This window comes from Beta vulgaris, chromosome 7 (genome assembly GCF_026745355.1).
Source record: "Beta vulgaris subsp. vulgaris cultivar EL10 chromosome 7, EL10.2, whole genome shotgun sequence".
Lineage (NCBI taxonomy): Eukaryota > Viridiplantae > Streptophyta > Magnoliopsida > Caryophyllales > Amaranthaceae > Beta > Beta vulgaris.
In genome coordinates this window covers 41,935,016-41,946,932 of record NC_079208.1, presented here as the reverse complement: position 1 = coordinate 41,946,932, position 11,917 = coordinate 41,935,016, and the positions used below count along the sequence as shown (strand labels likewise).

Sequence of the window (11,917 nt, the reverse complement as noted above, 5' to 3'; positions counted from 1 at the left end):
TCAAGGAAGAATGCCACCAACTCCTCCACCAGCACCAGCTGCACCACCAACACCACCACCAACGAGTCCGCCAACAGGGAAAACAGAACCAACACCAGCTCCGATTCCAGAAAATCCCCCGACACCACCAAGCGGTCCCACAATACCAGCACCACCACCAAGTCCACCACCAATACCACTAAACACAAAGTTCTTGTTATCAGTGAGACCATTAACATGATTACCACTAGGGTTTTTCCTAGTGGCATGCACCATATTATTATTGTTGTTATTCTGTGCCTTGGTACCACTGCTCATTTGCATGTTTCTAGCTGCAAATGAGGAGTGGCTGACCGAAAGCAGTAGAAAAGCAACAGCCAATACCAAAGCAGAAGACCTAATTGCCATCTTTTTTTTCTCTCTTTTTTTTTTCACTCTCGTTTTTTCTCTCTCTTCTATTGCTTGGTTGGTCTATTCTTAGTGCAGAGTGCTTGTGATTATAAAGGAAGAGTAAGGAGTGGGGAAGTTGGGGTTTCAATAAATGGAATTAAATGAAAAGATGTTTGAGAATCTATGACTAGACTGATATTGGGTAGATAGTAGCATTTGTGACTTAGCTCAGGAGAATTTATGTGACTTAAAAAGGAGTGCGACTGTGCGAGTGCTATACAGCTTATTATGCATGCAATTATGGTAGAATTGACCAATATGGCCCAAAAGCTAGGGTTTTATTTGGTTTGATTCTGTTGTTTTTTCACACAACTACAACCATCATATACCCGCTACTTTAACGCCCTAATTCCTTTCCCCGAGCTAAGGTAACACAAAAGAAGCGTTGAATTACTAGAGATATGGAATATGGTATGAGAAAACAAGATTAATAAGGCTATGTTCAGTTCACCTTATTTTTGCTTATTTCAGATCAGATCAGATCAAATCAGATCAGATCAGAAAAAATAAGTTCAGATCAGATCAGATCAGAAAAAATAAGTTCAGATCAGATCAGATCAGATCAGATCAGATCAGATCAGATCAGATCAGACCAGACCAGATCAGATCAGATCAGATCAGATCAGATCAGATCATATCATGCTTATATTTAAAAACTTATTATTATTAAATATCTTTCACTACATATTAATAAAAATTATAATAATTGAATATTAATAAAGTACTCATTGAGACGAATCAAACAAGACCCCACATGACTATATTTTTTCTTATATATTAAGAAAAATCTAAAAGATTATCTCTAATTGTGAATAGTGTCAAGATTTTAAGTGACAAAGATAAAAAAATACAAAGGGGGTATTATAATTTACTAGTACATTTGTTCAAAAGAATTATTATTGTTGTTGTTGTTGTACTTATTAATTATTAATATTGGTAATTATTATTAATCTTGTTGTTACCATTATAAATGTCATTGCTATTATTATATTAAGTTATTTTGTTGTTATTAAATAATAGAAAATTAAAAGCCACATGTTAAGAACATAAGATTGACGCAAAAATAAGAAATATATAAAATATGATATCTCAAATTCATAACAACGAAACTACTAATTTCGGATTACATTTCAAAATAAGCTAAGTGTGACATACAAATTATAAATTTAGATTCGGTATACCTCTTCTTACCGAATTCCAAATCTCTCTAGCTATTTGAAGTTGCACGATATTTATTTATTTTTTGCTCAAGTCATAGTTGGTTGTATATCTTGTTCTATTTTATATGGAAAAAAAAGAGTTCAGTTTGCCGACTTCTCAAGTGTGAAACTTTTTTTTAAGGGAAAGTGTGAAACATTGTATAAGTGCTGTTATAAAATAATGACTTGAGTTATATAATTATTTTAGTAATAATAATAATTATGATTATAATTATTATTGTTATTCTTATAATAATGATAATAATAATAATTATTATTAATAATAAAAGTTGTATAAAAGTTGTAATAGAAATAAAATGATAATAATAGTAACACTATAAAGAAGATCTTATAATGTATTGCATAATAATGATTTTCAAAGTAATAATATAATAGTAATAATATATTTTATAAAAGATAAGATCTTGTTGAAAAAATAAGTTCAGATCAGATCAGATCAGATCAGATCAGATCAGATCAGATCAGATCAGATCAGAAAAAATAAGTTCAGATCAGATCAGATCAGAAAAAATAAGTTCAGATCAGATCAGATCAGATCAGATAAGTTCAGATCAGAAAATTTCAGGTGAACTGAACATAGCCTAAGAGGCTAAAATATTATCTTAATTTTTAGTTATCAAGTTGTATAAACGCTAGTTTAAATTTTTAGCTATCAAGTTTTGTAAAGGCATGTTGAAAATATCAAACAAAGCTAATGTGAGGAGAAAACCTTTACAAAAAGGAAATTGCGCAATTAATTCAAAACATTCAAAAAAGAAATATGGTATAATTATTTAAAAACAGAGATAATATACATCAAGAAATGGAGGCAATGATTTCTTCATATGTTCCTTTCTCTTTTTCTCCCACTTCCTTTACCGTCAAATGTTTTTAGTTACCTTTGTCAACAAAAAAGCGATGATCTTCTCGCATAATGATTTGCCACACAAATGTAGAAAGGCTACAAGAAAGGAAATAGGTTCAATTTTGTCAATCCAACTCTTTGTTAGTTTTAAAGGTTTGCACATTCAATTCAAAAACTAAAATCTTGAAGGAGGCCCTCCACAACTCCAAGTTGAGGGCAATGCAGGTCTCTACTTCGCCTCTGATTGTGAATGAGGGCCTTCTGACTGATGTCTCAAAGAAGCTAACGAGTTCGAAGGTTAAAAACCAGCTAAGGCTCTTTAGAAGATGCAATATATCGAGGTCAGCATGGATGCTCTAATGAACATAATTTCGAGTGTAGATGTTTCAATGAAGGATAAAATCGATGGTTTAGAAAATCCACTCAAAGGGGAAGAAGACATGACAAATGATATGAATGGAGAAGCAAAGTGCGTTAGTAAGTACAATAAAAATGATATGCATAGGACAAGCGAAGAAAATCAATCGGATGTAACGATATCATGCCCAACTACAGTTTCAAAAGAATGCTAAAAAAAGATACACAAATGTCTCGTTTCTCAAATCGAATGCAAGCGGAGAAGTATAATGCTCCACCTTCGTCGAATTTGTTTTTTGATATTAGGAGGAACCATGTTAGTTTGACTTACTCTTGTTCTAAAAAAGCTTGTGTTTATATGTTTTGTTGTCAAGTCAAAGATTCACCAACGCTAGTAAGTGGTGCTAGTATTAGTGGGTCCTAAGTGTATGTTTGTTTCTTTTATATAAATTTTTCCGATGTCGAAAAAAAAATATTTAAACTTTGCTAGTTCTAGTCAAATAAATACCTACTCAACATAATTTTCTTTATTAAGTTTCTTTGATAAGATGAATCAATATGACATTGTAAATGTGACGTTATTGTGTGTACCAGATTAAACGGGCATTATTCTCGCTGAGGAGGCCTTAGGCATAACTATTTTCATTTTTTACATACTGAATTCATTTTGACTAAGATTTATTAATCATCCAAACTTGCAAAGAAGAGGAGTGGACCTCAGATCTTCATGCAGTTGTACCCCCAACATTGGTCAGTCTGGTACATATGCAATTCTGCAGTCCAATAAATATCAGCTATAAGTAATAATATCATAGCAACAGCGGTGACAGCTAATTAAACTTCATTGCCGAACCAATGTGATCCATATCTTTTTTTTTGGTTATTCAGTCCTTTATTACTTTGAAGCAGTTATAAGCTTATAACTTGTATACTTTTATATATCCTTCTTTCTTTTTGCTAGTATTCTTTTGAAATTATCTTCTATAAATTCATGATCTCCCATGGGGTAAACGGGAGGAAAGCAAGAGATGCATCATGCATGTCAAGTCACAAGAGCCAACCAAATAAATTTATGAAGCCGTGTTGTCAGACAGGTCTCAAAGTTGGCAATACGTGACTACTGTGGAAATTAAAAGAAGCTTTGAGCTAGGTGAAAAATTGGCCACCTAGATAATACATTGGATCTAAAATAGAGATTTTCATCTATTCTATAGAATTGACCTATTAATAAATGTAATGTTTTATCGAAACAGATTATTGAAATACTTGATTCAACTCCAAACTCGAATTCTAAAAAAGTAGTAGGAAGATAGCTTTTTGGTGGGAGAGGATTCAGATACAATAAAAAATTAATTATCAGTTAACTACATTATGTCCGTTTCAAAAATATTGGTATAATCTCACTTAAAATTTTCACGCATATTAATATATGTAGTTATGTATTTATATAAATTATATAAAGTAGCTATTTATAAAAAAAATTTAAGACAAATTTGACAAGATCACATATGACTATATTTTTTACGTATAAATAATAAATGATGGTTAACGTAATATATGTGAATAGGGGTGTAAGTGGACTAGATTGAACTTTTTTCAAATATAAATAATTCAGTCCAACTTTTTTTGACTCGAAAATTGAGTCCAAATTCAATCTGAACTTTTTTTTAGTCCAGTCCAGTCCGAAAACTTTTTTATTGAGTCCAAATTCAATCTAGTACAATCCAATTCGATTATTATATAATATATTTTTTCTCGATTTAGATTCATAATGTTTTCTCATGATTGAATCATTAAAATTTGGACTAATTACATTCTCTCCACAACGTAAGTTACATATATATGTTAAGTCTTATGAAATGTAAATGGAAAAATATAAAAAACACCAAAAAGGGTAAAATAACTTTTGCCTTTCAGTTTTCAAGTCTCACTTTGGAATTTGGAGGGTAAGTGAAAATTCTAGACCTAGTTAAAAGAATTTTATAGCGGAAAATTTCATAAAAACCAAAATTTCAGCAATAATATTAAAGTTTTTTTAGATATACATAATATATATGCTGAAATATTTTTGGAGTGGATTGGACTTATTGGTCTCCAAAGGGTGAGTCAAAATCCAGTCCAAAAATATTTGGATTCAAAAGTTTGAGTTCGAACCCAGTACAAATATTTTTCCAGTTAAGTCTAATTCGACAATTTTGGACTAGACTGGATTGAACTCTGAACAGTTCGTATTGCATTTACACCCCTATTTGTGAATAATGAAAAATGTCAATGTAACAATATTTTAGAAATGGATGTAGCAATTGTTAACACCTTTACACAAATAACTACTTCAGTTAATACATTCAACTATCAACTATATTTAGTATTATCATTTTATAGTAATTTTTTCTTCCCCGGAGAATAGTCATAACCTTTTTTTTTTTTGAGGGGAAGAATAGCCAGAACCTAATAACTAATTTAAATTGAAAAACAGTTATTAGGAAGAAAAATTAACAAACATGTTTATTCGACAATAAAGGAGTGACTTAATTAATTAAAAGTATGACAGCAAAAATAAATATAATTAAGCAGTAAAAGCAAACTTACACACCAATAATTCTCATAAATCCAACATACACAAGAGAGTAAGATATACCTATTACAACCTAACTCTCATATGCATGCATGCATATATTACAAAAATAACATAAAATCAACAAAATACTACATAAACCATAACCATGCAAATAATACAAACTACATAGGAGTATAATTATAGGCTATATTAATAGAAATAGTTAAATGATGATCAATGATCTTAAGGAAGACCACCAACACAACCAGTCCCACCACCAGCTCCAGCACCGGCACCTGCACCGCCAAGTCCTCCTAAACCTCCCAACCCACCAGCACCACCGCCTAAACCACCGAGTCCTCCTCCAGCACCACCTAGTCCTCCAGCACCCGCTCCCCCCAATCCTCCTAGTCCACCTGCCCCGCCTAGTCCGCCTAGTCCACCTGCCCCGCCTAGTCCGCCTAGTCCACCTGCCCCGCCTAGTCCTCCTAGTCCTCCTGCCCCGCCTAATCCACCTAGTCCTCCACCGAGACCACCAATAGGTCCAACGACTCCAGCAACACCACCCACACCGCCTCCGATGCCGCCAAATGAGACGAAATTCTTCTTATCAGTAGTTGGTGCAACACCTTTCTTAGTGGTGTCCACTACATTTGTGTTTTTAGTAGTGTTTTGTACTACTGGTGCAGTTCTTGCTGCAAAGGCAGAGTGCACCAGTAGTAGTGTTGCCAAAAATGCAATGCTAAACTTACCCATTATTATTCTCTCTTACTCACTCACCCTCTTACTCACTCACTCTTTTGCTATGTGTGTCTGAAGGAGGGGTGCAGTGAGACTAGAGACTGATGATGTGACTATATATAATGCAGAAAATGAGGGTAGTAACGTGGTAGTATTTACTACTACAATGGAGGATGGTAGATTGGTAGTGGGATAGTTGGAGATAATAAATATGATAGGTTGGAATGTGGGAGATTGTTTTTTTTGAATCATCTTGGAGAGGGGGTATTTTGTGGTGTGAATTGTATTACTTACATTACTACTTGGAATAGTGTAAAAAAAAATGAAAAAGTAAAAAAAAGTGACTGGGGTATGGTACATTTTCTTTATTTGTTTTTCCATCTGTATTTATTTTTCAAGCTTATAACTAGTTTTCTGAAATCTGATTATCGTTATGTTTAGTTCACCTTATTTTTACTAATATGAATTTATGTGATCTGACCTTAACTTATTCTGACTATATACTACAAGATCAAAGGCATTTTAGCTATGGAAATTGGCTATGGAATACAGTGTAGCAGATTCAAATATACTTCTTTTGTACGTTTTTTATAACTTGCACCAGTTTGATTTCACGTTTACCAATGCATAATTTCAATCATTAATATCTTGAATAATCGATAAGTAAAGTTTATAAATGTTAGCTATTCAGAAATTGAAAGTATATTCACATATCGAACAAGATTCCACGTGAACATATTTTTCCTTAACTATAAATCATCAAAAATAAAGTAAGTGGAGTTGATAAATAGTTAAAGTCAAATCATTGCAAGTAAAACAAATAAATAAAGTATATGTAATATCTGAATCGTAAGAAGTTTAGGAAACTTTTCACACCATATTTTGAAGAAATGTCCATATAAAGTGTACAATTGATTATTTTTTTCCTTTCATTTCTTAAATCAAGTAACAAGACTACAAGAGTATTAGCATGGGAAATATTTTGCATAAGAAAAAAAGAGAGTTGCGTTTAACATATTATAGACATGTTAAAGTTAATTATGTAAATGTGCATTAAATGAGATCTACGTTTTTTTATAAGCAAGATTAATATTATATTGCAACAAAAGAACCAGAACAATAGGATCAGCAAAGGGACAAAACCCCTAAGTCCAAGAGCAACAACACCAGGTTACGCAGAGCCATACGATGTATGATATAGTGCAACATCCCAACAATTCTCTATTTTTCAAAATACCATTTCAATATAAAATATAGTGAATTATTAAAGTATTATCGTCCGTGTGATAACATATCGGCTTATTCAGATAAAATTTAGAAATAAAACTCATTCAATCAAAGAGTCAACTCAAAAACATGTAATCAGCAAAGTTGAGTATTACATAATAAAATACCAACCCTAACATGATACTAATAAATAATAAGCATAAATAAATAATTACATAATAACCTTGCAAACTGCTTTTAAGGAACTAAACTTCACAACTAATAGATTAATTAATTTAGATGGAATAGTAAATGGAACGAGTTGTCTAAATCAAACCAGTCTTAAATTTAGAAGTCGAAATACAGGCGCGATTCCGTAATTTCTTGACCTACGATATCGAGGAACCTTTAAAATAAAAATAGGACACGGTGATCAATCCGGTCCCAAGAAAGCCATGGGCTACCACCATGTACTCCAACTCATACTTGTCCAATACTTCAGACGTGCACAAGTCTAAAGCTATTGCTATTCACGTTTCACTTTACATGATTAATAATTTATTCACTTGTTATGACTCACAAGTAGGAAAAATAATATAAACATGAAACAATTATAGACTTTCATTTTTATCTTAAGATTAGATAAGGTGATAAAAAATAACTTAACAACCCAAGATTAATTCCAACTTTAATTCATAACTTTCCTTTATTCGTTGAACCAAGTCAACAACCAATCCACCTTTCATAGGTTCAATAATGTACATACCAAATAAGGCCTGCGATCCTCATAAAGTAATCAAATAATCAAAAGGAAACAACTTGATTCAATCATGATCTAAACCAACATATCTATTAATCCCTCATATGAATTACTCATAAAATAAAGTTCCCGAATCACATATGATTGCATCAATCTTCCATATAAATATAATATAAAATCACAACCAACATGTTTCACACAACGGCATAAATAACATGCAAATCTAACTTTAATAGGAATCACATATGAACTAAAAATAGTTCCCTATACATGATATTACATAATTCTCATCCTTAGAATTATGATACTAATCCAACCAACACATAGGTATGTACGTACCTTGTGTAAACAAATTGAGAGGCCACTTTCACAACCTTAAAAGTCACCCAAAGAGAATTCTCCGTCTAAAACAACCAATATAAATCCACAATAAATCACATATAAATTTACAGCAATAATAAAATATCTTAAACCTCCTGTAAGAGTGTTTAAAAACCTTTTCCATCATTAAAACATGATGCTGATATGGATTTCACGAAAGAGGAGGTGAAATATGTACCAATATGGATTCAATTGCCAGGGCTTGAACTCAAATACTGGGGTGAACGATGCTTGTTTAAGTTGGTGGCAGGGATAGGGACACCGATTAAACTAGATCAATACACTCAATCTAAGGAACGTTTGATGTATGCTAGAATAATGGTAGAATGCAGTATACAGGGAGAGCTTCCTAATCAGATTGAATTTGAAAATGAAAAAGGGGATCTAAAGCAGCAGAAGATAGTCTATGAATGGCGTCCTACATTTTGTAATAAGTGTAAAGGATTTGGCCACAACATAGATGAATATAAGAAGGAGACTCAGAAAATAGTGAAGAAGAAATGGATACCTAAAGGACCAACTCCTAAGGATGATGAGGGTTTTCAATTGGTCCAGGGAGGTGCTACTGAAGGTAATGGTCCCAATAGTGCAAAAAGACAAGAAATCTTAATCCAGAATGGGTTTGAAATACTAGGTGAACTGGAGGATGAAGGAGGGAAAGAAGACAAGGATGGGAGTCCGAAATCGGGTGTTCATGGTGAGGATGGGGAGCCTCCTACCATGAATGGATAATATGGTGTGTTGGAATGTGAGGGGGCTGAACAACAGGAAAAAACAACAAGAGGTGAGGAACTTCCTAGTTTCCCACAACATAAGGCTGTTCAGTTTCCTAGAAACAAAGGTTAAAGCTCACTCCTTAGGTGAGTTTTACCTTAATGTATGTCCTGGATGGTGTATTACAACTAATAACCCTTGGCATGGCAAAGGAAGGATTATTTTGGGATGGTATCCTACTTCTATGGCTGTGAATATTATCAAGTGTTCAAGTCAGCTGATACATACTGAGGTAGAGGTGCTTAATGGTGGAAAGAAGTTTTTCTGCTCTTTCATTTATGGCTTAAATAGTAGACAGGAGAGAATGGACTTATGGAAGGATTTGAAGGATATAAAAATGAATGATGCTCCATGGGTGATTATGGGAGACTTCAACTCAATAATGAGAACAGATGAAAGAGTAGGGCAACCTGTTAGAACAAGAGAGATCATGGATATGCTGCAATGTATGGAAGAATGTAATTTGAATGAGTTGAAAACATCTGGGCAATTCTATACCTGGAACAATAAACAAGAGGGAATTGACAGAGTTTTCTGCAAACTGGATAGAGCTTTGGGGAATGAAAGCTGGTTTGAGCAGTGGCCTAACACTGAAATCATCACTATGCCTGAAGGGGAATATGACCATTGTCCACTTTTGGTCAAATCATTTCAGAATGAGCTAAAGAAGAAACCCTTCAGATTTTTTAATATGTGGTGTCAAGCTCCTGAGTTTCAGGACATTGTGAAGAAGGTGTGGCAGCAACCAGTGAGGGGGTGTAAAATGTATCAAATTGTGAGTAAGCTTAAAGCCTTAAAGAAGGATCTGAGGGTGTTAAATAGCACTCAGTTTGGTGATGTTTCAGTAAAGCATACTCAAACTTATCAAAATATGATCCACTGGAAGAAAGAGTTACAGCTCAATCCTCATGATCTTGAGCTGAGGCATAAAGAACAAGATGCAAGGAAGGACTATAGTGAAGCTCACAAGCAATACAGTGCTTTCCTCAGTCAGAAAGCAAAGCTGAGGTGGATAACTGAGGGAGATGATAATACTAGAGCTTTCCACCAGAGTATTAAACAAAGAAGAATGCAGATAGTAGAATAAATACAATAAGAAGAGTAGATGGAACTTGGGCTGCAAATTCTGGGGAAGTTGTGGAGGCTTTCCTAGAATTTTATCAAGGTTTATTGGGGAGCAATAGTGCTACCAGGAAGATAGAACCCAGCATAATTGCAAAAGGAAAAATTCTGGATAACAGACAACAGCAAGCTCTCAACATGAAGTTTAACAATGATGAAATCAAGGCAGCTCTATTTTCTATTCCTGATGATAAGGCGTATGGGTTAGATGGATATTCAAGTTGCTTCTATAAGAAGAGCTGGGATATAGTTGGGAGAGACATTGTGGAAGCTGTGCAAGATTTTTTCAGAAATGGGAAGATTCTAAAAGAAATTAATGTGACTGCCATCACATTGATCCCAAAGAGTTCAAGCCCTGCAGATGTGGGTGACTATAGACCAATTGCATGTTGCTCTATCCTCTATAAGATCATCACTAAGCTAATTTGCACACAGCTTGGGAAGATCTTACCAGAAATAGTGTCACATACACAGAGTGCCTTTATTACTGGAAGGAATATCATAAGCAACATCCTCTTGTGCCAAGACTTGGTTAAAAGATTTGGCAATAAAAATAACCAAGTGAAGGGTTTGATGATGAAGATTGATTTAAAAAAGGCATATGACTCTGTTGAGTGGTCATTTGTCAAAGAGCTACTGGAGGCTTTGAACTTTCCTCTTCAGTTCATCAAGTGTGTCATGGCTTGTATAACAACCCCAAAGTTTACACTATTGATGAATGGCAGTGCAGAAGGATTCTTTGAAGCAAAAAGGGGGTTAAGACAGGGTGACCCTATGTCACCCATGCTCTTTGTACTATGCATGGACTATTTGTCAAGGATCCTTGACTATGTAGGAGAGCAACCAGACTTCAAATACTTTAAGGGTTGTGCTGAACTTAAGATAAATCATCTATGCTTTGCAGATGATTTAATTCTCTTTTGCAAAGGAGAAGCCAAATCTGCTTATCTCATGATGCAAGGGTTGAAGTTATTTACTGAGTCTTCTGGTTTACAAGCAAACAAACACAAATCCTCCTTGTATTGCTCAGCAGTGGAGGAGAGTGAAGTTAACAGAATAGCAAGCTTTTCAGGGTTTGTTAAGGAAGAACTTCCTTTTAGGTACCTTGGGGTACCTATAAGCACTAAGAAGCTAAAAATAGCTGATTGTGAAAAGCTGATTGAGAAAATGGTGCTTAAAATCAGATGGTGGAGCCCTAGGAATTTGTCTTTTGCTGGAAGAGCTCAGTTGGTGAATGCTGTCCTGATGAGCTTGCATAGTTATTGGGCACAAATCTTTATTCTGCCCAAGGCTATTCTGAATAGAGTGAATGATATTTGCAGGAATTATCTTTGGTGTTGGAAATGCAGTGGGTGGGAAGAGTGGCCATATAATGGACCACTGTTGTACACAAAAGAAGTATGGGGTCTGAGTTTCAGGAATATCAATGTGTGGAATAAAGCAGCAGTAGGCAAGCTTGTGTGGCATATTGGGTGTAAAAAAGAGGAGCTATGGGTTAAGTGGGTTCACTCAATATATTAAAGATG

General features: G+C 34.1%; 3 protein-coding genes across 3 annotated transcripts; 1 reads left to right on the top strand and 2 right to left on the bottom strand.

Annotated features, from left to right (window-relative positions):
• LOC104899490 (glycine-rich protein 5) lies at positions 1–387 on the bottom strand. Its single transcript, XM_010686687.2, has one exon. It carries the CDS (start codon positions 385–387, stop codon positions 1–3), a length of 387 nt encoding a protein of 128 aa, XP_010684989.1.
• A 5,037-nt stretch (positions 388–5,424) lies between these two features.
• LOC104899489 (glycine-rich protein 23) lies at positions 5,425–6,254 on the bottom strand. Its single transcript, XM_010686686.4, has one exon. The coding sequence runs from the start codon at positions 6,161–6,163 to the stop codon at positions 5,651–5,653; it is 513 nt and encodes a 170-aa protein (XP_010684988.1). The 5' UTR covers positions 6,164–6,254; the 3' UTR covers positions 5,425–5,650.
• A 3,199-nt stretch (positions 6,255–9,453) lies between these two features.
• On the top strand, positions 9,454–10,356 carry LOC130589545 (uncharacterized). Its single transcript, XM_057390826.1, has one exon. The coding sequence runs from the start codon at positions 9,454–9,456 to the stop codon at positions 10,354–10,356; it is 903 nt and encodes a 300-aa protein (XP_057246809.1).
• The last annotated feature ends 1,561 nt before the right edge of the window (positions 10,357–11,917 follow it).